The following is a 26,157-nucleotide window of genomic DNA, read 5'->3' on the forward strand; positions in this document are numbered from 1 at the left end:
AACTGTGAGCACTAGCCCTTTGAAATCTAGGTATTACATTGTTAGATTTAATCTTGAGTAACAGTATATGCAGTGTTGTTGTAGCTGCGTTCATCCCAGGATATTAGAGACAAGGTGGGTGAGGTAATATCTTTTATTGGGCTAACTTCCATTGGCAAAAGAAACAAGTTTTCAAGCTTACACAGAGCTCTGCTTCAAATTTGGGAATTATTTTGTTTTTGTTTTTTTTACTCAGACCTGAAGAGCTCTGTGTAAGCTTAAAAGTTTATTTCTCTCACCAACAGAATTTGGTTCAATAAAAGTTATTACTTCACCCACCTTTTCTCTTGACTGTAACAGTATGTCTGTTTTTCTCCTCCCTGGGATTATCACATGTCCTCCGTAAATCCTATAATGCAGATTATAAGAAGTATGAAAAAAATAAATTTTTTCCATTTATGATACAATGCAAGCTTGAGAACAGGTGCTGGTTCCTACAGAATATACACATGTAAAATTACATTAAGGCATTGATCTCTCTCATTTGAAATCAGTCTTGAACCTAGGATCCATCCAGTAGTGTATTATATTTATTCTCCTGCCACTTTCATTTCAGTTTCAATGCCTAAACATAAAAGGAGCGAGAACAGAGGGAATGGAAATAAAAATGTAATGACAAAACTGGATTCGGTCTAACAAAACTAGAAAAGTAACAATAAAATTGCAAAGGGGGGGAAAAAAAGAATTGAGAGAGTTCTAGGAACTAGAACTATCAATCTGTTTGTTTTTTTTTGTTTTTGTTTTACTGTATGTTGTACATTTTAGCTGTTGGTCTCATACATTGGGCTGGGGGGAAGCATTTTGCAAATTGTTTTGGTGAATTTGAATGAACTAGGTCCATTGAATGACAGAAGAGTCTCCTTGACATTTCCTCCACAGACCCACAGTGTAGGAGTGGCATGCCAACACATGTCCTTGGAGACTTTTAAAGCAGTAAGTGACTGTGAGGGAGTATGGGCATGTCCCTCAAACCCTAAGTACAATAAACTGCTGATATAAATGCCCTACCCCTTTTAACTATCCCTTAGCTCAGGCAGGGGCAAACTTTTTGGCCTGAGGGCCACATTGGCGTTCCAAAACTGTATGGAGGGCCAGGTAGGGAAGGCTGTGCCTTCCCAGACAGCCTGTCCCCTCCCACTTCTCACCCCCTGACTGCCTCCCTCAGAACCCCCCCCCCCATCCGCACACCCCTTGCTCCTTGGCCCCTGACTGTCCCCTTCTGGGACCCCCCCCACCTCTAACTGCCCCCTGGGCACCCTACCTCCTATCCAGGCCCCCCCCATGTCCCCTGACTGCCACCCCCAAACCTTTCCCCCATCCAACCTCACCCTGACCCCACCCCCCCAAACCTCCTGCCCCTTATCCAACCTCCCCACCCCCTTACCATCCTGCTCAGAGCAGCATGTCTGGCACTTGTGCCGCCCGGCCAGAGCCAGCCACGCTGCTGCACTGCCTGACAGGAGCTCGCAGCCCCGCCACCCAGAGCACTGGCAGCCTGGCCAGCTGAGGCTGCAGGGGAGGAGCTGGGGCCTAGGCTGACCCAGCCGGGAACTCGAGGGCTGGGCAGGACAGTCTCGCAGGCTATAGTTTGCCCACCTTTGCCTTAGCACCTCCATCAACATGAGCAGTTGTGAAATTAATTCATTCTCTTTCTATATGGAGTGTTAGCTTAGATATATTTGTATAGAACCTAAAATTAGTCTAAAGCTATTAGTGTAGCTATTATGCCAAGAGTTCCAAAAATACGAGCCGAAAGCTAGGCTCCTAAATCCCTATTTAAGCATCTGAATAAAGAGACCTGATTCTCAAAAGTGTTGAGCACCCAGCAGCTCCTGTTGTCCTCCCTTGAAAGTCTCTTCCACTAAAGAAGATGAAGGCTCCTAAAGGGATTTTTCAGCCTTGTCTAGTCTGCTAAGTCAGAAGTGCTGCCTGATGTGGATCTGGACACTTTCTTGGAGGAAGAACCAGTTTGGCTTCTAAGCTGCTACTTATACCACAGCTCCTGATGAGGCTGTCTTGACTGCTTTCTCCTCTCCTCTGAGGGGCAGCAGGGCCTTTTAAGACCTGGTAGGCAGAATGGCATCTGCTTTGGATATTCCTGTAGCAGCTTTGGTCAGCACAATACACTTGCTTTAGTCTGTCCAAAGGAGCGTTGAATCCACCTGTTTCTGTGGCCTCAGTCTCTGAATGGCTGTAGGTTTTTTGACATGGTGATAAAAATGTCTGCACTGGGTCTGCACTAGCTCACTCCACAGTGCAGTGGCACCAGTGCTAAACTAATGCCAGGAAAATCACTTGTGTAGACAAGGCCCAGGTGTGAAAGACTCCTCCGTATTCTATCCCTTTAGATAACATTTCTGCTTCTTTTAGCATATACCATTCTAGTAAACCTGAAGGTTACTGTGGAAATAGCCTGTAATTAATAGCTTTGATATATCTTCAAATAAATCTTTTTTTCCTCGGTATTACTCTTATATACACATTTTTCCTTGGGCAAGAGTGAGCTGTCTTCCTAATATCTTTAAAGAGATCATCATTAATATTAGTGTGGGTTGGACTTTTCACTGGAATGGAAAAACTTGGTGCAGTTTGGAAATATAGTCTAAAGTCAGACAGAGAACTGCAGAAGTGTAACAGGAGCAGATGAAAATAGCTTGTGCTGGTGAAAAGTGGCACCCAGATTCTCCCTTTGAGTACCATTACGTATATGACAAGCAAAAGGAGTAGTAAACAGCTTCTACTTAGCCAGTACCTACACAATATTTGTGGTAGTATAATATAAGAACACAAGTGTATACCCTCCTGTTTTAATATCTGGTAGACCATTTTCCCCTCTACCTTTAAGTACAGCCTGTTTCCCTTGGTGCTTGATGAGGTAGGAGACCTTCCTTTTTTCTAAAGCTTGATTAGGCTCACATGCCGCCCATCTTGTTTGAAGCATTTGGAATTTGCCAGACTCCCATTATCGGATAAATACAGCTGCTGCCCAGGCCATGCCAACCATTTTATTTACATATCGGATAAATGCAGGATTGTTGCAAAACAGCATCTTGGTACTTGTTAGTGATTTTTTTTCCCTCCCAGTGTTGACATCAGTCCTGCAGCACTCCCTGCAGGTCAAAAGCATAAATGTATAGACATTGATTCCAGTTTGAAATTGCAAATTAAAAAAAAAAAATCATTCTGTTTATATTTTAAATGACCCCTTTGTGAACACTTTTTGCAATGAAAGAAAAGAGTTGTCGCTCCCACCTCAGGACATGACTGGTGTGAGATATAGGTGTGTGGTACTAACAAGATGTGCATAGTGAGTAGTAGTTGTAGGCGTGCGGGTTTGGCATAAGGTACACGTGTGTGTGGTGTATGTACACTGTGCAGATGGTATACGTATGGCTGGGTCAGAGAAGTGAGGCGCACATAGGGTGTGAGTATAAAATGCACGCAAATGTCCTGGGTGTATGCAAGATTCAAATTACAGGGTATACTGTACACCTTACCCCCAGCCACTGTTCTGGGCGCCAGGGGTTAAGCTTTAATTCGTTTAGAAAAGCATCGACTGGATGCAAAGAAAACTTTCAAACGTGAACCAAATGTTACCGACGCGGGGGCGCCCGCCGCCGCTGGGAGGCAGCGCTGGGGGAAGTGAGAGTCGCCGCTCGCGTCGGCCCCGGGCGTGGCCGGGGGAGGCTCGGAGGCGCCGGTCCGCCCCGGGGCGGGGCTCGCCGCTTTGCGCGCCAGAATTCGGAGCCCGGGTCCCGCCGCCAGCGCCCGGCCCGGCCCGGCCCCGCCATGTGCGCCGCGGTGCCCGGCTACTCGCCCGGCTTCAAGAGGCCGCCGGAGACGCTGCGGCTGAAGCGGAAAAGGGCCCGGAGGAGCGAGGCCGCCTCCCCGCCCTGCCCCCGGGCGGACCCGGCCCGCACCCCTCGCCCTTTCCCCAGACCCGGGCGGCGCAATCCCTTCTCCAGCCTGGACAACGCGCCGCGCCCCGGCACCGGCCCGCACCGCCCCCCGGGCTTCCCCGCGCTGCAGGAGCCACGGCCCCCGCCGGGGAGCCAGACCCCCAAACACCCCCTCTGGCAGGTACCGACCCGCCCGCGCTACAGGGCCCCCGCCCCCAGGGGCTTGGCTGGGTGGGGTCGGCTTTGCTCCCCAGGCCCCGCTAGCAGACGGGGGCGGGGAGCGCTGAGAGGGCCGGTGTGGTCGAGTGGACGCAGCAGTGGGCCGGGACTCAGGAGCCCGGGGTTGTGTTCCTGGTCACTGCACCCCGCTGAGCTTTGAGTCCCCGTCCCCCCCCCCCAGCTGGGGTGGTCGGCTGACCTTTGCAAAGCCCTTTGGGTAGGTCTACAATGCCGTAGAAGACCCCTAGCAGGGAGACGGGCTCCCCGGCCTCAGGCTGCCGGGGCTGCACGATTGCGGTGTAGACGCTTGAGCTGGAGCCCAGGCTCTGAAACCTGGTCTGGGGAGGGTGTCCCAGAGGCTGAGCTCCAGCCCAAGCCCGAAACATCCCCACTGCAATTTTGTAGCCCCTTAATCTGAGTCCTGCCAGCCTGAGTCAGCTGACGCAGGCCAGGTGTGGCTGTGCGACTGGTCTCTTATGGCTGTGTTGACGCACCATTTGAGATCTGCAGGTAAAAAGAGCTAGGAATTATCGATAGCGCTAGAGTTGACTGAGATGCCTTTATTTTTGTAAAAATGATGGGAGGTTTTGGGGTGCGGTGGAGTGGGGTTAGAATCAGCACTGGCAATTTCCCAGGAAAAACTAGTTTAGGACCGGGTGCTGGTAAATACTGGCCTAAATCCAGTTTAAATCAGGAAACTGGGGGAAAGAATTGCATCAGGGTCCAGCAGTTTGGTAAAGGTAGAATGAATCTCTTCAAACTTTGGGTACATCCATTAGTAACTGACAGGCTCAGAAAGCTGCTACAGAATGCTGGGTGGCCAAATGGACCTGGACTGATAGTCTGAAACTCTGCATGCATCTGATTGCTTTAATGCTTCTAGCCTACAACACTGCATTATTGCCATTTTCATACAATCAAGTGTTTTTGATTTTTGTTTATATAATATTGAAAACTGAAATATGAGTGGACAGGTACAACTTCCTTGAGAAAATACCAAACCAAAGTGTGTACAGACATTCTGATGTTCAGTATTATAATTGCATATATTAAGCCCATTGCAGTTTTATTTTTTATTTATACAACCCTAAATTAATATAGTGACTTATGTAATCACAGTTTGAATGAGTACTTGTGGCACCTTAGAGACTAACAAATTTATTAGAGCATAAGCTTTCGTGGGCTACAGCTCACTTCATCGGATGCATAGAATGGAACGTGTGTGTGTGTGTGTGTATATATATATATACACACACACACCTTACTATATGTTCCATTCTGTGCATCTGTATGTTTATCTGTATGTTTATATATCTTACTATATGTTCCATTCTATGCATCCGATGAAGTGAGCTGTAGCCCACGAAAGCTTATGCTCCAATAAATTTGTTAGTCTCTAAGTTGCCACAAGTCCTCCTGTTCTTTTTCTGGATACAGACTAACACAGCTTCTACTCTGAAACCTGACAATTTGAATATGTAACTAAAATTAAATATAAGGTAGTATGCATTAGCTAAACAGGTTTTTAAAATAGAAAATGCCGTCAACTGGGACTAACAAGTTTTTCCTGGGGCAGTAAATACCGTGATTTTACCTAGTAAAGGTTTCAGAGTAGCAGCCGTGTTAGTCTGTAGTCGCAAGGTGCCACAAGTACTCCTTTTCTTTTTACCTAGTAAAGTCCACCTCTAGTAAATACCATCCCATCCCTGGTTGGAATTTTTTTTTCCCCTCTGAAGGGAAAAAAGTGAGTCAAGCGTTGGTTGGGACCTAAAAGACACCTTTGCTTTTGTCCTTTAAAAAAAAAAAAATCAATCAAAGCCACTTGGTTTGCCCTCTTTTCTCCCCTCTTCCGCCCCCTCCCAAAAAAGAAGGGGGGCAGCAAACTGGTGGGCAAAAAGTTGTCAACCACTTTAAATCCACACCCAGAGAGCACTGCATACCCCTGGACCTAGTGAAATCTCAGAAGGGGAAAGAAATATATTCTCCTACAGATTAACACTCTGTCCTGGTGTCATGTGGCCATGTAAATCTAACTTTACCCCCCAGATAGGCTCCATTATGAGTAATGGTTGGAGAAGTGTCTAGTGGGGTAATGCTGTTTTGTGAACTACTTACAAGGCTTTTTAAAGCTTTCAGTCATATGTAGAATTAAAGCCACTTTTCTACAATTTAAGAAACGCTTTTTGGTAGGGAGAAGCAGGTTCCACTAGATTATCTGTTAAGGTTGTGGGGGAGGGGTGTTGCACAAAAGTATTGTACCTGTGTATAAAACAATTAAAGGAACAGGAAAATTTGCTTGTTGCTCTCATTTAGTGTACTTCATACTATACTAACACAAAGGAGGATGTGTGTGTTCAGCAGTGCAATCTTTAATCATTCTCAAGCTATTTGGCTGAAGAAAGGGACTCTCAAAGCCCAAACTTTCCAATACATTTGGAGTACAATTTAAGAAAATCACTAAACTTACAAATGTATTTACATCTGCAAAATGCCTTTTAATTGTTGCCACCAGAGAGTGAACTATTCTAATATGTGCTATTTATAATGGTCAGTTTTAAATATCTCATGAAATTACACTTAAAGATCAGCCTTAAAACAAAATGGTCAATTTAACTCTCAACTTTGCTGTACTTTAGATTAAGTTGATAACTCTTTCTTTAGTTTTTAGATCCTCTTCAAGAAAATAAATCCACCTGGAAAGAAGAGTGTTCTGAAAGAGCAGATGTTACCACATTAACAAATGTAGGAAGCCATAAATATTGTTTTTGGGGTGTTCAACATTTCATCATGCACAAAAAGCTTAAATGTTGTCTTTTTCTGTAGGTTTGTGTTCAGTGTCATTACTAGAATGTTACAATTGTAGGACTTTTTCTTAGAATGCCTTGAAGTTCAGTATTAAGTTGACACCAACTTAAAATTCATATTTTTTCTGAAATCTTTACTACTGTTACTTGACACATGTACATTTACTGTAGCGGAAAGAGATTAGAAAAATTATTTCAATTTGTTTACTTTGCGCTTCTCACAGAAACGTCTAAAACAGTTTTGTCTGCTTGTATAGTCATTCACGTCCCCTGTTGTCCCTATTGGTCTTTCAGTGCTGTAACAGAAGAGAGAGAAACCCCTAAAAAAAATAAAATGTAAAACTACGAACATTGATAACCGACTTAAGCAAGGTGTAATTTCTGAAACTAACTTTTTGAAGCTGACTAGATTTCCAGTTGTATGCAGTGTTGTTGCTGTGTTAGTACCAGGATATTAGAGAGACAAGGTAAATGAGGTAATACCTTTTATTGGACCATCTCCTGTTGGTAGGAAAGACGAGCTTTTGAGCTTACACCGAGCTCTTTCAGAACAAGAAGAGCTCTGTGGAAGCTCGAAAGCTTATGTCTTTCACCAATAGAAGTTGGTCTGATAAAAGAGATTACCTCCCCCACCTTTTCTCATTAGATTTCAAGTTGATGGTCAAAATCTAGATTTCAGCCAACTTTTATCAGGGGTTAGGAGGAAACTTTCTCTAAGGCAACAGTTATCCCTTACTGCCTAAAAGATTTCATGCACCTTCTGTGAAGCATTTGGTACTGTCCAGTCACCAACAATGGTGACTGGCTTAGATGGACCACTGGTCTGATCTGGCATGGAATTCATATCTTCTTAAACTTGTACATAATAATAATAAAACAGAAATACATAGACAAGTCTCTTAAAATGTTAGTGAAATCAACTTGTTTTTATTTGGATAAAAACCTTCTCCTGCAGTTTGTAACCCAAACACTGCAGTATTGTGAGAGTATGTATATCTGAGCTGGAAAGTGATTGTGACTCAAAACAATGATTTTGGCTAGTCTATTTTAATGGATATAAACTGAAATAGAAAATACATTTTTCTAAAGCGATCATAAATGTTAACAGTTTAAGGTACTTGTAAACAAGGAACAACTTAAATTTTGCATGTGTGTTCCTCTGCAATGACTAAGTACTGGGTACTGTTATATTTACTGTCATAGCAATCAATGTGTAAGGAATGCTTCTGTCCAGTGTAATAAAGGTAAAAGTTGTTTTTGCAAGGACTTCCATGCTTTGCATGGTCTACTGTACTTCAGAGCTCATATAACATAATTTTCCTATCTGTGGTCCATCAATTCCTGTATCTTATATGCTTGCCAGTATCAGGTGCTTTAAATAAAAGTGCAAGAAACCCCCATAGTGGCCAATGATGAAATAACCTTTTCCATGAGGAAAAAGCTTCTCCTAACCCATGTCAGTGGTTGACTTATGCCTTGAAGCATGAGTTCTGTATGCTTTCCAAAAACACTGGCTGATAGTTTTTAGATGAAAAATATTTTTCTTGTATTTTGACTTTACATTATTTCTATTTTGTAAGGATCTTCATTTACCTGTTTCCATACCTGATGTTTCCTCCTCACCAAGCACAGAATTTCCTGCAGACTGGAGTATTAAAACTCGACTTCTGTTCACTTCTTCTCAACCTTTTACTTGGGCAGAGCATTTAAAGGCACAAGAAGAGGCTCAAGGATTTGCCCAGCACTGTAGAGCAACATCAGTCAATTTCCCACAAAGCATACAGGTAATCATTCTCCTGTAATCATGTTAAATATAATGGAGATACTGGGAGTTGAGGATTTATTGTTGGGCTTCGGGGTTTTTTATTTTAAGTTCTTGTGTACACTGGGAATATCCCTTATTGAGCAACTGGTGTAACTGCACCAGTGCTGACCACCTACTGCAGAAAAAGGAAAGTTAGGGTTTGCAACAATTGTGAAGTTGTTAAATTAAGGTTTATACCTTCAACTGGGTGTACAACGGTGCAAACAGTACTGGTGCAGTTCCCTAGTTGCTGCCTACCACTTGCTGGATTGGGGCTATTCACTAGAGTAGACAAGGCCTTAGGTTTATGTGTAAAATAAATGCTTGAAGTGCCGGAAAGGGAGACTGTCCAGCTCTCTGAGAAGAAAGATATTACCAATCTTATTAAACACTGTGTTTGGAATCTAGGAACCAAAGCTGTCCACGGAACTCCGCTGTGCATTCCAGCAAAGTCTTATTTATTGGCTTCACCCTTCACTGCCATGGCTACAGCTATTCCCTCGTATTGGAGCAGACAGGAAAATAGCTGGAAAGACTAGTTTTTGGTCACATGATGAAACACTGCAACAAGTTCTAATGAGCGAGTGGTAAGTTGAACTGACAAATTTCTGGATTTGGTAAACCCAAACACTTAGATTACTGTATTTTAATTTAATTATGTATTTGTTGTCCTCATTCCTGTGGAAAACGCTTTCTTTCACAAAGAATATTTATCATTTTGAGGGTCGCTGTATTTGCAAATACAGAATGTGGCATCCCTTCTGTTGAGCTGCAGAACTGCCTCAAAGCAGTGCCCCAAAGAGACCTCGCATGATGGTGACATCATCACCCTACTCTGTATAAGGGATTGTGCGTGCATACCCCAAAGGCCTCAGTTTCTTTGCCACCACCAGAGAAAGCAAACAGACCTTGCTTTTGTCCTCAGGCTAGATCTTCCCTTAGTCAAACTTACAAGAAAATAAGATGATGGTGTATAGTAGGATAGGATAGTTTAGTATACATAGCTTGCCCTTATCTCAAGAGCCTTTGGCCCCTTTCTAGGGTCATGTCAAGGCCAGAGCCCCATAAAGGTTTCAAGAGGCGTACCTTCAAATTGTACTAGAGACTGTCACTCATGTCTGGTGCCTTCCACAGCTGAACCAAGATTTTACTCAATGACCTACTGTGCAGTTTCCCACACCTTCACTCCCCACACTGGAATGGGGAGACATTTGAGTCTCCAGATTCATTTGGCTTCTCAATGTCTACAGCCTGATACTCTGGCCCTGTTGGAGGTACCTAGACCAGTCTTCTTGCTGAGGCTCTCTGACACAACACTCACTTTGCCAGTCCAGCCTCTGCTGCCTTCTATCGTGGGCCCAAGATGGAATCTCTTCTGCCTTGTTCTAGGAGCAAATCCTTTATCCAGCGCTGCTGGGAAATCAAAAGCAGCACCCAAGACCAAACTGGCACTGCCCAGCACTGTAGAGCCTTGGCGATGACACAAGAACTGACCACCACACAGCCTACTCCTCATTCAGCACTGCTGCCCTTGACATTGACTCCAATCTCTCCTCCACTGCAGATACCCCTATACGCAGGTGCCTGTTGGGAAAAGGCAATAGAAGAGGAAGCTCATCTACTTCTGCCCCTCTTGTGAGATGAAAGGACCATCCCTCTTCTTCTTTCATACTTTCCAACCCACAAGGGCTTTGGAGATTAACTACACGACTGTCATCTCTTCTCCACAATTCTCTGGAGCCAGGCATCTCCGCGCCCATTAACTTGGACCCTTCTCTGATTAAGGGCAAACCAGTCTTCTCTCTCCCTACAATCTCCAGTTTCCTGAAGGGCATGGTGAATGCATTTCCCCCACCACTTTTAGGGAGCCTCTGCTGTTGTGGGACCTAAATCTTGTCTAACAAAGCTAATGGGCCCTTCCCGTGTGCCTTTAGTGTAAGTGTCTCAAGCATTTGTAGATCAAATTGGCCTTCCTGAGAGCAGATACAGTTGCTAGGAGAGTTAGTGAGCTTAGGGCTTTGTGGACCACAGTGTAAAGGTTTGGTGGTCAAAGACAAGTGTGCCATTAGGCCCATCCCAGCTTCATGTCTAAGGTGATCTGAGGTTCCCATCTATCAATGTTTTCCCTTCACCATGTTGTTCGTAACAGACCCCATACCTACCCAAGGGAACTTACCTCCATACCCTTGCTGTAGTAAGGGTGCTCTTTTGCTCTCCAGAAAAGACCATGGCCTCTCGAAAATCTAATGGGTTTTTTTATCACATATGTGGAGAGATGCCAAAGAAAGCCCATTAGCAAACAGACTCTCACTGGTTAAGGAGATGTATAGATATTAGCTAGGAATCCAGTACCTTCTGGTTTAAAGACCTACTCCATGAGAGCCACCACCGTGTCAGTAGCAAGCGTTACGAAGGTTCCCAGGGTGGAGTCACGCATAGGAGCGACTTGGGGTTTGATGCACTTTCACCAGATACTGCTCCTTGGATTTAGCATTGTACTCCAATTCCTAGTTTGGGAGAACAGTGCTACAGTCCTTTTTAGTTAAAAACTCCTCACTGTCTGCCATCCTGATGGGGCACTGCTTGCTAATCTCCCAGATGGGGAATGCACAGAGACTTTCTAGGAAGAAAGGTTACTTACCGATAACTGTTCTGGGTTTGCACTGACAGTCCTCCCACCTTCCTCTTTACCTTGGAATTCTAATTAACATCAGGCCTTTCTGGTTTGGGGGAAGAAACTGAGGCAGATGGGGGATTGCACTCCCTTGTGTAGAGTAGCCTGATGACCCTCATGTGAGGGGTCTCATTGTCTTTCCCAATGGACATAACTTTATCAAAGAGACAAGGTAGGTGAGGTAATATCTTGTCTCTCTCCAACAGAAGTTGGTCCGATAAAAGTTATTGAGTTTACACAGAGCTCTTCTGCAGGTCTGAAAAACTTACTACACAGCTAAGTACAAGGTGGAACGGATTGTTTAGCATACATCGTTAACACACACATTTCAAGGAACCATTCAAGGTGAAATGGCTTGTCTCTTTCGCCAACAGAAGTTGGTCCAATAAAAGATATTACCTCACCCACCTTGTCTCCCTAATATTCTGGGATCCAAACAGCTATAACAACACTGCATACAACTCTATCAAGGCAGTTTCACACCTTATCACCAGGGACACCATATTTCTACAGGTGTAAATATAGAGGCAACTCTTGAACAATAGTTACTACAATAGAATCCATATCTTAAAAACTAGTGGGGATTGAGGAGGTCTTAAAAGTGAACATCTCAAAATTACCATAGGTACAGTGTGTAAGTTGCAGTATGGTGCATTGCCTTCTTGGCCTTTGAACCACTGCAAAGCAACTTCTGATGCATTGAAATGTGAAAAGATACTGACTTGTTCTTCATAGACACCACTTTCATTCATGATTAATTTTGTCCCGCTAACTCGCTCTCCCCCTGCCCCCCCGGGGAAAAATGGTTCATAAAACTGATCTTTCATAAGATAGGTGTTTGTAAAATTTGAAGTCCTACTGTAGTAACCAACCTCTCTTTCTCATGGCTACATAAAGCAGACATGCAAAGCTCTTATAAAATCCTTCTATCATAGTAAAGGGAGCTGAATACGCTCAATAGGCAGTCTTAAGACTCTACAGCTAACTTGTTGTGTTGAATGCCTTTCCAAGCCTAGCTGTTGATCTGAGAGAATTTTGCAAAACTATTAGCAAATTTCCATTAATGCTTTATGGGAATTAATACACTAAGGAGTAAACTTCTCAAAAGAGCTCAGCACCTACAATCAGGGCCAGACTTTATCAAAAGAGCTCAACACAGTGGATGGTAACTCCTGAAAATCTAGCCTTAGGTGTTCCAAGACCACCTCCTTCAAACCTGATCATACAAGGTGCATGTTATCTAAAATACCGTAAAACTAGACATTTTACGGAGTATTTTATTTCAACCTATTTGAGATCCAGGTGGTTGTTGTAGCAGGTGGCAATAGTTTAAAAAATGTCTTACAGGATGGTCATTAAAATTTTATAACTTCTCTTTCCTCTAACCTGCAGGTCTGTCAGTTTTACTTCCCTATATAATCTTCTCAAAGCCAAGCTGTGTCCTTATTTCTATGTTTGTACCTACCAATTTACTGTGCTGTTTCGTGCAGCAGGCCTTGCAGGAAGTGATGTGATCACAGCTGTTGTTTCCCCCACAACCAGGGGTTTAAGGGAAGCCATGAGAAATGAAGGTAAGACAGAGTTCCTTCCAATAAGATTTAACTGTGTTAGAACATGAGTTTTGTATGGTATTTATGTATATAAACCATTCATTTGCTAATCTTTCCTACTCAGGCATAGAATTTTCTTTACCTTTGGTAGAAGAAACTAGGAGCAAGACTCAGAAAAACTCTGAAACAAACTTGGATACAGAAGTTAACAGTCCTGAAACAGGCAAAAACACTGAAGATGGAGAGTATGTAACAAAACTGTCTGTCTAGAATTTAAATGCACTTGCCACTGCCTAGACAATTTAATAGATATTAATGTGGAGTATTTTAACCATCTGAATCTGTTTTTCCTAGGGAACAAGGAGTGAGTGACGATGAAAGTTTCTCTTGGCTTGAGGAGATGGGAGTCCAAGACCAGATTAAAAAGCCAGATGCAATTTCTATCCAACTGTATCCTTTGAGTACCAGAATATACTATATCAAAAAACATGCGTTGGAGTACTTCATTTCTCTGTGAAGATCTGTGGTTTTTAAATCGTAGTCCATCAATGACTGTGCAATAATGATGATTCTGTAGAATTTTCAGTTAGTGATACAGCATTTATGAACACTTACTGTAAAAAGTGTATCTCCTTCTGTACTTTTAACACTTTGGCTTTGCTTTTTTTAAAGCACCAAATATTGTTACAGGATCACTAAGCGACTACACTTTTAATTGTACCAAATATTAATGTAGATTCTATCACATTATAAAACGTAATGAGTGAAAATATACCTGTTACTGACCTGCCTTCTGATTAGGCTGAGAGTAATAGTAACTGCATTCTCTTACCTGTGTGTTTAAAGTACATTTGCTTTTTATGAAAAAACTGGTTTCTGTCTTAAGCTTATCTGGTTATAAATTTTACCCAAGACTAGGCGGTATAGATTCCATGTAGCATAACAGAAATATAGTACCTGTTATACAGCTACAGGGTGGGCGCCTGTGATGAAATGATGTAAACAAATGTCAGTTCTAGGTTTTCTGTCAACTGGTATTTCTGCACATCCATGTCCAACCTATTACGGCATATGTCTCTGTATTTGATGCATTTTTATATTTTGATATAAGAACCAATTCCACCTGTTTCTGCCAAGACAAGGAATAATCAGCATACTTCACTTGTAAAGCCATACATGGCAAGCTAGGTCAAATTTACTTTGTTCAACTGTCTTCTCAGTAATCTATATAGTACAGACCAGTGTGACAATATCAACGACACTTCACCCCTACAGATCATAAGCTGTTTGTTACCTCCCAGAATGGTTCAGTAGGAAGACTTACTAGACAAGCAGACGGTTTGGTTAAAGATATTTGTCTACACAAACTTACAATGTACTAGTACAAACCTAAAACTGGGAACAGTACTTTTTCACACTCCAATTTTCCTAATAAACACAAGAAAACTGTTTTAGTAACAGCTCTCCCTGAAGAGCTGTTAAACAGGTCATTAAAGGAAAATTGTTTAGTTTAATTACAAAACAAACAATCTGGAAAACATTCCTTGCCTCATGATTTCAATGAAGTTTAGGCCTAAACTATTTTTGAGTTCTTTACCTTTCCAGAGCAAATGTAAATTAGCATAGACTGCTGTTCAGTGAATTTTTACTTGACTTTAATTCTTGGTCTGGTGTATTTGATGCCCTTAAACTTCTTGTGTGTTTCCTTTGACCCATATCAACATAGCCGTAAAGAGAAAAATGAAGTGCAAGTGGATCACAAGCCTGAATCTGTTGCGTTAGTGAAAGGAACAAACACATTCACATTGCTGAACTTCTTGATAAACTGTAAGAGTTTAGTGGCTGCTGCAGGCCCTCAAGCAGGGCTCCCGCCAACACTGTTGTCCCCAGTTGCTTTTCGAGGTGCAACAATGCAAACGCTCAAGGTAAAGAGCCAAGGAAAGAATGACTTTCTGGTGCTGTCTGTCTTCAGGAAGGGAAGGCTTTGTTCCTTCGCATATCTTTGTGTGGTTACTGCTCCTCCAGCGATATTTCTTAATGGTGCCATTTGTGCTGTATAATTTGATGTTGAATTAGCAGTTTAATTACAAACCTCTCTATTGGGGTTTCAGGTTGGTAGCACAGATTTAAAGGATTTGGAGCCTTAGTTGTACATAGTCTCACCTTCAAGACACAGGATTAAAACTATACTCGCCACTCCCAGTCACTAAGGTCGCTAATTACATTCCCCATGCAGTTGCACACTCTACCTACCATACTGTGTAGTTTCCTTGTGTATGAGGGTTTAGTATATTATATAATAAAATCATACTATAGCTTATGCCTTGTAGAGAGATTGAATAACTTAATATCTAATTCATAAAGCACTTTGAGAACCTTGACTTAAAGCTAATGTTGAAGTAGATGAAAAATAAGATTTGTCACTAATCTTGATGTGTCAAACACTGAATATGTAATTTATTGTCTTCAGGCTCGAAGCATCAATGTGAAAACACCGGTTCACTCATGTTATAATGATGTATTTAGCTTGGAGATCACAGGTCCTGTCATGCCTCATTGTCTGCATACTTTGACCATGCTGCTCAAATCTGCACAGAGGGGAGCTTTTTCTGCTGTATTATACACCCATGAGCCAACAGCAGTGTTTAACACTAATATAGAGAGAATCTTAAATAAGGTAAGTAGACTGAAATGGTGTCTTCTATGTTAGGGTTAGTACTTCTTATCACTAGAAACAATAGACTAGTGAATGTGGGGGGGAAAAACTGCTCTTGGCTTGGGATAATGGCTAACACCCATTTGTTGGCCACTTTAGAGTAACCAGTTTACAAGGTTTTATCAGTGGTAAGGAGGAGGCTGGGATTCCGAGTCATAACAGTGGAAAAGCATGTATATTAAACTGATGGCTTTAACCCAGTCCTTATCTGCTCCTCCACCGCTAGACTAGGCAGCTCTTCAAAATCTACTTGTCATTGGCACAAAAATGGGTATAAAATAGAATTAGTAGTTTGAAACCAATGCATCTTGCACACCTTTTGTGAAACTGAATTTCCACAGGAAACTATGTGCAAGGACCTCACTAAGTGTGGATTGCATCTTAAAACCTTGGATCAATTGATTCAACTTCCAACATTAGGAAAGTCTTCCATAAGACTCCTAGAAATGAGAGACTATGCTTACACCTGGAAATCCTAAGTATGCTATTTTGGCTCATGAAATGAGGCTAGTAGTCTTTGGTCAGCACTCTACAGAAGCTATTGTGTACCAGGAAGGGAGAATTGCCTACTTGCGAAAGCTTTTGGATGTAGGAGAAGAACTTCTGTTGCACACCATCACTCATAAGACAACTTCCAGTGGAAAAACAAATATTCTGAACAGTCCAGCAAGAACGCTGCCTCTTTCAAAACCTGCAACAGCAGCATTTGTCTTTAATGTTTTTAAATAAAATGTTTTATAAACAAGGTAATCTTGTGTTTTCTCCTGTTTGGAATTAAGAGTGAGGGTTAGTATATTTCCACCATTTTTAAGGTACAGAACTGTTAGAGGAACCACTTCTAGTTTCTAGTGAAGGTGAAGTAGCTCCTATGCTAGTGGACACTGGAGGTCAGTAATTATTACTTGTTTCAGTATTTAAAAAGAGACAATGATTGGATTAAACAGTAGTTGTCCTCGTGCTTAAACCATGATAGCTAAATGAGTATATGTAATCCTAAACCTTTACCTTTCATTAAAGATATAAAATGAGATATTAATATAAGTATAGAAAGTTGTGACACTTATCTTTTCCTTTACACTATGAAACAAAGCAAAAAAGAGTGGTATCCCTCCCAAGTACAGTTTATTCTTAGCAGTAACTAAATGTAACTGGAAGCATCTAAAGTTCAAAGGAAGCACAGCTGTCATCTAAAAGGAAGGATTTCAATGCTATTGGTAAGATCCGTTGAATAAACTTATGTTCAGTAACAAACTGAATAGCTTTGTTCTGACATGCTATTTATTACACTACCTGCAATTGAATTTAAATATCAATCTGCTGTTTCGTTATGTAATGGTTCAGCTTTGGCAGAATACAGACTAAGATGTTCACTTGACAAGTAAATTGTCACTTTGAGTACATTTTGAAAGGATTCAACAATGAAAAGTACACTACTAGTGATACCAGACTGAGCCTGACAAGCCACAAGTGACTTTAACCTGTCAGGATGCTTTTACTATATTAACCAGTTGTAGTTGATGAAATAATACTTACTCAGTTTGTTTTCCTCACAGCAAAATGACTATTTCCCCTGTCATACTGTTTAAATATCAATATGTAGTACTATAGTAAAAGAAACACTATGAATTCACACTACTGTACCTCTTTTGGGTAATGCTGATTGCTAATGTGGCTTCTGAACCACAGAGGGCTGAGTATCAGTGCTCTAGGTTGATGTAGATAGCAGATATTGTCCTCCAACTTTAGCTGAAAGTAACTCTAAGAAACTGACACATCCTTGAAGTGCTGTAGAATACTTTTTACTACATAGACTTCTGGTAAACAGGCTCCTGCACTATAGATCATGAGCTCTTAAGATCAATATGTAGAACACTGAAGAGGCTGCCCCATGGAAGTTGGAAAGTCAATTAGTCACTGTAGCTCTTGGTTTTAGCTTTGTGTAATTGTTATCTCAATCCATGTAGGCTGGGGTGGTCTACCACTCCACTCCACTAACATCATTAACCTTTAATTCTAATAAAGTGCCCTCACTAACTTACTATGATACTTAGATGAGCAAATCTGATGGTAAAATGAGTTAAATAAATGGATGCATTTCAGGCACAGGCCTTTATGTATGACTTTAAAACAACTCTTAATAGTTTAACTAGTTGAAAGTTACTTTAAAAGAGGTGATAATGCTTTTTTGGCATTTTATGTATAAATGCCTGAAAGTGTTGTTAAAACAAGCAGAGGTTTTAAACTTTAAAACCAGGTGTATCAAGTCTTCCCTGGTTGTAGAGGACTTGCTGCCATCTATATTGATTTCTCCACCTTTAAGCAGAACTAAGCTTGCACAGGTTACCTTAATTCTAGTATCTACTTTTGCAGTGCTTCCTTATTCCTTTAAGACTTTTATATGGAACTATTTAACCTAAACCAGCTCCTGTGAAAAGGTTCATTTTCTGCGTTGGGCAAAAAGGTTAGTGTTGGGGCTTGTGAATTTGAACCCTCTTACATTGGAGTGTTCCTTTACACATTATAGTAGAGTACAAGTTTTCATTGAATCATTTCTAATCCAGCTTGATGTGCAGATCATCTTGGAATCAACCAAGGCTCATCTTCCTGAACTAGGGCATGGTTTTTCACAGGTATATCCTGTATATCCACAGCTCCAATGGACTACAGCTGGAACAGCGCTGAGCACTTCTGAAAACAATACCTTATAAGCATCAAGTGGTCAACTAGACAAACACATATTTAGTGGTCACCTCCCACAATCTTCTAGGCTACTTTCACTACAGACCTTCCAACTTCTGCAGCAAATGAAGCAGGGGTCCCATAACCAACAGCTTCATTCATTTAATGAGGTTAGGGGCCTGGTAGGGAGAAGGAAGCATGATTAAGTAATTAAGTTTACCTGTGCATTATCTTTAATTCAAGCATTTCCTATTTGAGTGTCTCACTTTGCAACATGAATGGTCTTTGAACATAGGGTTTTTTATTTAACTAGAATTTAAAAAAAAAAAAAATCAACCCCCTGTTGCCACTATTTTTTAGAGGATAGCAGAGTACTGGATATAAGGCTTCCAGAGTTGGAGTGTGAATTAACAGAGCAGGGGATGGAGTTGGGACTCATGCATGCTACTTTATTTTTAAGCAGTGCTTTACCTTCATAGTATTTATTCAGCTCTTTGTCAAAGCACTTTGTACAGGTGGTTATGGAGGAACAGTCCCAATTCACAAATAGCCTAGCAAAGCACACATTTTATGTATTTTGCCAACAGACAAGCATGGATGGAACTCATCTGCCATATTAGACAGCTAGGTTCTATTCCCAGCTTTGACAAAGGTGACTTTATACTACACTTCTAGCCTTCAGTCACTCTGACATGGGACATTGATATTTTGTTCAATAAAAAGGTGCAAAGGATAGAGAATTGACATTAATCCATGGAAGAAATGGGACTAGAATTCATCTTCTGGCTCCTAGAGCAAAGCTCCTTCCCCTCAGACCAAAGGACAGCTTGATGCTAAGAGGAGCTCCATTTTGTTCCTGTGAATTTGTGGAGGTGTGTGCAGTTGACAAGATACAAGCTTTGAGGGGGAAAAAAAATTTAAAGAAATAATTAAGCATACAAACTGCTAGGCATGCGCAAACTACTAGGCCATTTTCTAAGATTTATAACTCAACCATGTAAGACATGAGAACTATTTTCCCCCACTGCAAATCTGCAAACCCCCCACTGTCAACAGTTTAGAGCTATTTTTAAAAAGAGAAAAAGTGCCTATTCCTACACACCTTCGTTAGCAAAAACTGCCAGAATTTTGAATCAAACTTAAAAAAACAAAACAAAACAAAACCCTTATCTTGTGATAGAGTACAAGCACAGAAAACATGAGGCCAAAAGTTAGCTTGGTAACTTTATAAACAACTGAAAACATTTCACTATTGCTCCCCCTCTGATACATACTCTCTAAATTACTGCTTTGGCACAGATCTTAATTACTGTTTACTGACCAATGATTAAGATTATGAACTTGTGCGGCTTTATTGACTTGAGTTGGGTACAACAATTGAAGTATCATTCTACCCCCCATCCAGTTGTAGATTTGTTATATCTTAAAATTCACATTAACCACAAATTCATACAATCAACATCAGGCAGTGTGTTAATTTGAGATTGGATTAGATAATTTCATATCTCCTTACCAGAACATGCAGGGGAGAGAGACTTTTACACTGCAATTCTCATCAATTTCATCGCTGGACTTTCTTCCCTCTCATTTAAGCCAGGTCATTTGCCTTTTCTTTTTAGTCTTAAAAAGTAAGCAATATGACCAGTTGCAGTACACCATTGACTTAAACCCCAAACAAGACAGAGAGAAGTGGTAATGTTAGCATTGTACAACAGTGCCACAATTTACCTACCTTCTTGGAGGGGTAACATTACTGGCCCAGTATCTGTCCAGCAGTACATACCAGCCTTTTTCTAGACTACGATAAGCTGCACAGCCTTGTACTGGCTATAGGCAAAAGTACTACAACAGTAGCTTTACCAAGACCAGGGAAAACTGCATGATAGTACAAAAGAGTATGAAAGGGTTAACATTCCATATTGAAGAGAACTTGCATGAGTTTCAAAGAGAAATTGCATGAGTTTTAAAACAAGGGTTTAGATTACTGATGCCCTCCAGAGTCTGCCTGTTGAATTTAGTCATTTAAGAAATAATTACATCACTAATGTAAACAATATAAACATACCAAAAACTAAGTATGATTTAAATACATTTTTGATGGTACAAAAGAAAATCTTGAAGGTGTCTGTACAGTTTTTACAACGTGGGAATCACCAATTTATTTACAACATGAAACGGGGAAATACCTTTCTTGTGCAGAATAAAATTATCTGAAATAATGTCAATATAAAAAACAATATCTAGCGGTGTGAGGCACTCCTGAAGATGGTAGCATTGGGCATGCTGTCCTTTGGTACAAGTCCCATCGCTTGGAGAGCCGCAGTTGCTGCTGTGGCTTTAGCATGCTTCTTATTAAGGCTGGGAAAGCTAGGCCTGTATTCATGCCCATTGACCATCACCTGTTTAAGAGAAAAAACATACAATAAAATAAGCGATTTAACCAGTTGTTTGTTACTAGTACTGGAAAAGTTCTTTATAAGAGCCAGAAAGAGCGATACGCAAACTTCCTATTAAAAGTATGCAAAATCCGCTGCCAGCATCACCTGCAACATGCATGCATGTCCTCGCTGAAGTCTCTATGATATTTATAAACAACTCCATTGGATCTTAATGCTGAAAGACAAGCAAGTACAAACTATCGGGCTGCACTGAGGATGAGGAAATTAAGGTTCCTCAAAAACATCAATTTGTGAACTCTTCACTATTATTCGAAGTACAAAAACACTCATTAAGTTTTCCCCATTCTCTACATTTTTCTCTCATGCTGGCACACTTTGCATCTTGAAATTGTGTCTTCACTTCCCTTTCTGTCGTTTTAGATATGGGTATAATTCAGATGTAGTAAGTTATTCATATTTATATTCTAGTAACACCAAGGCCCCCACTCAGGATCAGTCTCACTGCAAACACAAAATAAGATTGTCCCTACCCAAAAGAGGCTTATAATCTAAATATACAAGACACTGATAGACTACATATTAGGAAAATGTTAAAGGGCCAACTAATACCCTTTACTGGACCAACTTCTGTTGGTGAAAGCTCTTCTTCAGGTCTAAAAGATATGACCTCACCTACCTTCTCTCTCTAATATCCTGGGACTGACATGGCAATAACTACACCGCATGCAAAGATCCAAGTATTTTAAAAAACCCTGCCCCACCTAACTCTTCCTCCCACTCCCTGTGCAGAGCCTGTTATACCAGGTACACTGTGGCTCCATGGGAGTCTACATAGCAAACTTCCGTTGTAATTTAGCACTATTACAGCTCCACCAGCGAAAGCTGTTGCACCCACAGGGCTTTGGTGTTTTTACCATCATATCAACAAATGATGCTTGAGACTACCTTTAAAAAGGATTCAAAAGCTCCCTCATGTGATACAGAAAGGAACCGCTTCCCTCAAAGGGGATGAGTATATGATGTCTATTATTATTAATCATGTTTATTACAGTAGTACCTAAGGAACGACTAAGAATGGGTGCAATTGTACTAGGCACTGTACAAAGAGTCCCTGCTCCAAAGCAAATTAGGTTGCTAGTTAATGTATTTAATAAAAATCTATTAAATAAGACTAAGGTGGTGACCTAATGTGGCTGAGAGACCTTCTCCCTATATCCCCTCCAGGCAGTTGTGGTCTGCTGGTTTGCTTTTGCGTCTTGTGATTGAACTCTGTGATTAGTAGCAATGCACTCTGAGTGGTGGGCCCACTTCTCTGGAATCTGGTCCTTGGGGACAACAGAACCAGTGTTTAGCAAACTTCATAGAGCAGTGCGAGAACTCTTGTTTTGTTAAAACTACTAATTTATTCCATTTTAGGAGCCAGTAAGTTCAGAAATGTAGCTCTAAAATACTGCTTAATAGTTTACGGAGCCCAGGTTTTACTTGATGGGGGTAAATTAAAATAATTGATAAGAAATTACTGTTAAGGCAGAAAAAGTGTATGCCTGAATTTCTTTTTTGTATATGCAAACTTTTGAAATTAAGTATATGACAAGATGCTATGGCCTGGACTCCTGCAGTGATCTTTTCCACAATGCTTGAGAATTTTTCTCCTAGAGAAGGAGAGGAGAAGACACTAATATGTTTTTGTGATCTATTTCTCTCTGTCAGTTCTTTAGCGGAAGAGTAGTCATTTTCAATGGCAAACACTAATGCAAGATTCAAGTGGAAAGAGTAAGCTGGACTAAACAATAAAAAAGGGTTAAATCCTGCTCAATTTATTCACAAGGGCCGTTCCACTAAAGCTTATTCATGGAACTATGGCAGGTAGGATTTGACTCCAAATTGGTTTAACTCATTTAAATTGGCGGTGGGAAGAATGGCATTTAGCCTCTTCATAGTTACAAACATGCATACATGTTTGCAGATTTTGGGGTTAAACTGTAAGCTCCCTTTAGAATAAGGACTTTGTATTCCTATGTGTTTGGACCATGCCCAGCACATTGGGGGCACTACTGGAATACAAAAAAATGAAATTAATAATACTAGATTTATCATTTCTAACTGAGTACTAGACATGTCAGAAAAGGGAATTCAAGCTTACCTTAAAGATAAAATGTTTGCGATGATCAGGCCCACTATCATCCACCAATACGAATACAGGTGGTGACCATCTTCTTTTATTACATATCTCCATCAATGCAGAAACTGGATGTTTACCTTAAATATAACAACATATTTTATTTCTAAATTAATTCCAATGTTACTCCTAGACAAGTTACCTTAAATTATATATTTTAAAGGAGTAAAAAAAGGCCTTACCTGAAAGATCCTTCATTACACTAAAATGTCCCGATCTCTTTTGTGTCTTTTCTCCCACTGCAACAAGGCCTAAACAAAATATGGACCATGTTTATATCTTGTGTTACTTTTTACTCCTACAGACCTGATGTGAGCACTGAACTCTTGCTATTGGAGCCTGGGTTTCTCTCATTCCATTAACCCACAGCATGCATTAATGACACGCATCTAGGACAACGTCGACTGTGGTGCAGTCACACATTCAAAAGCCTTTTAATCTTTCCCTTCATTTCAATAGTACTTTTTCTTCACACCATGCCATTCTTCTCAACTTGTTCCATTAACTGTTCCATCGAGACTGTAACTAGTCTACCAGTCACCAGGAAGCACAAAGCATGCTAAGGAAGGCACTCTTCCCCCTCACAGAGCTCAGTACTTCACTGCTCATGTCACCTTTGGGGAAAATGCATGGCAGAAGCTGAACTAAAACTCAAGAGACGCACAGGTGCAGGGCTCCTGCAAGCCACCCAATGTTCAGAATCTCCCCCCCGCACCTATCATGTACTTTAGTTGAAACATTTCCCTTTTAAATTAAAGAACTTCAAGCTTGTTGAAAAAAATCTTTGTCAATAATAGTTCACGCTACAGTGTCATTTAGTCGTATGAGAGAATTTGTTAATTACAATGGCTTCCTTGTCTCATATGTGCTGTTCTTGGTTTACAATGATCAGAGTTTTCTTGTGTCTGGATTCATAGCCGTTTACATGGAAGTCAATCACATCTGGAGAAACATGATGCATTGTTACAGCTGCGTTTATGTCATGGAAGTCACGGAATCCGTGAATTCCAGAGACCTCCTTGACATTTTCTGCTTCAGCCCCAGGGGCTGCAAGACTGGAGCTGGCAGCCAGCAGGGCCCTTGCAGGGTTTCAGCAAAGGTTGACAGCCTCCTCAAGGTTCCAGTGATGGGTGACAGCCTTGCAGAGGGGTGGCGGGACCTTGGGCGAGCGGCTGGGGATGTCCCATTTTCTCTTTGGGAAATATGGCTACCCTGGAGCTCCCAACCACCATGGGCAGAGGGGGGAAACCATGGAGCTGCAGCAGCAAAAGTCACAGACAGGTCACGGCTTCCGTGAATTTTTGTTTCTTGTCCGTGACCTGTGACTTTTATTAAACAATAACCATGACAAAATCTTAGCCTTATGCATTGTCAATGGCTGTGTCTACATTACAGAAACTATGCTGGTATAGACCACAGTGCAGATGCAGTTTACACTGCAGAAGGAGTTTTTCTGTCAGTGTAGGAACACCACTTCCCTGAATGACATTAGGTACCTCGAAAGAAGCACTCATCTGTTGATAAAGCTGCATCTACAATGGGGTTTTTGTCAGCATAGCTTTGTCAATCAGAAGTGTGATTTTTTTCCAAACCCCTAACTGACAGAGCAAAGCTGATATACCTTTTTAGTACAGACCAAGCCTATAGCAGAAATACAGGGTGGGATTATCAAAATTGCTTAAGTGATGTAGGAGTACAAGTCCCACTGAAAGACAATGGAAAACCTAACCTGCTCCAATTGTCTGTTCTCAGGAGAAAGGACAAAAATAAGTAGGTGATTAAAAAAACATTCTATATAGTTCTGAGGCAGTAGCTATCAAACTTTCATTCTGTTAATTACTTTGTACAAGACATCCTCTCGTGAGCCATGTCCTCCACTCTAACCTTCCAATCCCAAGATTTTAAAGGGTAAAATAAAACAATCAATCTGCCTATAGCATAAGGAAATGTGTACGGTGACCCACCATTTTCCTTTAACAAAACATTTTATCCTCATGAATTTCAAAAATCCCTTTTCTCCCTCTCGAGTGACACTTTTAAATACATGTAAAAATAAAACATTTGAACAACAATGGCCCTGAACTTCCTTTTCTTCAATCCCCTCCTTTTATTTTTCTTGTTTCTTACCTTCAACTTGATTCCTCTCCTGGCTTTTGGGAATGAAGGGAGTAAAGGGGACATACTGCAGTTTTTCACCACCTTTTTTTTTTTTTTTTTTTTTTTTTAATCTCACATCCTCATTACCACCATACCTTCATGCTCAGAACTTCAAACATAGTTTATTTCAAGGGATTATGGCCCCAAAGTTATCTCCAAATTCAAACAACTCTGATGTTTCTTCCTTTATCTTGTTGGAAATTATTTACATAAGAAATAATTACAAAACTGAGGTTACAATGAAGGGAGGGATCCTACAGCACATTATGTTTCACATCTGGCAGCTTAAGCAGTATGGCTCTGAACCAACTAATGGGAAGATGATGTTCTGCTTTCCACTGTTAATTGAAGCAGTGTTTTTTTACACCTTTCAGAGGCTGAGAAGGGAGCTCTCACAGCTTAATGGCAGCCAACAGAGCAAAAGAGTAGCTTAGTGGCTGGAAGCTGTTCAGGCCATGCCCAAGAGTAGCTGGTCTAGTAGTGCAGAGCCATGGGAAAGGATGGCAAGCTCTGGATTCACACCTTGTTGCTGTGTCCCAAAATAGCTTTTACTGAACATAGTTAATGGACTGTTCCTGGATGTGAATTCCCAGAAGACAAAACACTCGCCATTTTCGAATAACTTTAGACAAGATTTCAAAAATTGTTTTCTTTTATAAGAAGGGAAGAAGAAAATTACTTTGTCCATTTAAATTTTCTAGCCAGAACACTAACCCCTTCTAGATAAAGTTCCAGTCTGGCTTTCAGCAGTACACACACACATTGGTCAAGGCTGTCCTCAACCCTTCCCTTACATCTTCATATTGGTTTGCACAGCACATGGCACAGATTTGACATTTTATAAACAGCAGCATCAGTCCATTCCAATGCACTTCAGTGCCCTCCCAATGTACAAGAATCACTTCAGCTACCTATTTTTAACAACCCAAGTTGCCTCTTTATAGCGTACATGATCTTAACATGAAGCACCCATGTCGGTTTAGCGAAACTTTGGCACTTCTTCCTATCAATCTGGGTTTGATTTTTTTTAGGGAGGCT

At 41.1% G+C, this 26,157-nt stretch overlaps 2 protein-coding genes across 4 annotated transcripts in view; one reads left to right on the forward strand and one right to left on the reverse strand.

Annotated features, from left to right (window-relative positions):
• Positions 1-3,828: 3,828 nt before the first annotated feature.
• On the forward strand, positions 3,829-16,445 carry DONSON (DNA replication fork stabilization factor DONSON). Its single transcript, XM_073361762.1, has 10 exons — positions 3,829-4,119; positions 6,819-6,899; positions 8,542-8,745; positions 9,174-9,352; positions 12,832-13,010; positions 13,114-13,234; positions 13,344-13,439; positions 14,716-14,914; positions 15,460-15,666; positions 16,047-16,445. The coding sequence occupies exons 1-10, from the start codon at positions 3,829-3,831 to the stop codon at positions 16,182-16,184; spliced, it is 1,695 nt and encodes a 564-aa protein (XP_073217863.1). The 3' UTR covers positions 16,185-16,445.
• A 3,150-nt stretch (positions 16,446-19,595) lies between these two features.
• SON (SON DNA and RNA binding protein) overlaps positions 19,596-26,157 on the reverse strand; it is a 61,743-nt gene continuing 55,181 nt past the window's right edge. For 2 of the 3 annotated variants that reach the window (XM_073361704.1, XM_073361694.1), the window contains exons 10-12: positions 23,145-23,213; positions 22,927-23,042; positions 19,596-20,783 (exon numbers count right to left, since the gene is read on the reverse strand). In XM_073361704.1, the coding sequence (XP_073217805.1) occupies positions 20,625-20,783; positions 22,927-23,042; positions 23,145-23,213 (344 nt within the window). In that variant the 3' untranslated portion in view covers positions 19,596-20,624. The remainder of the gene's footprint in view (positions 20,784-22,926; positions 23,043-23,144; positions 23,214-26,157) is intronic. The other variant, XM_073361714.1, reaches the window with a different exon arrangement.

Source organism: Lepidochelys kempii, chromosome 1 (genome assembly GCF_965140265.1).
Source record: "Lepidochelys kempii isolate rLepKem1 chromosome 1, rLepKem1.hap2, whole genome shotgun sequence".
NCBI classification, from domain to species: domain Eukaryota; kingdom Metazoa; phylum Chordata; order Testudines; family Cheloniidae; genus Lepidochelys; species Lepidochelys kempii.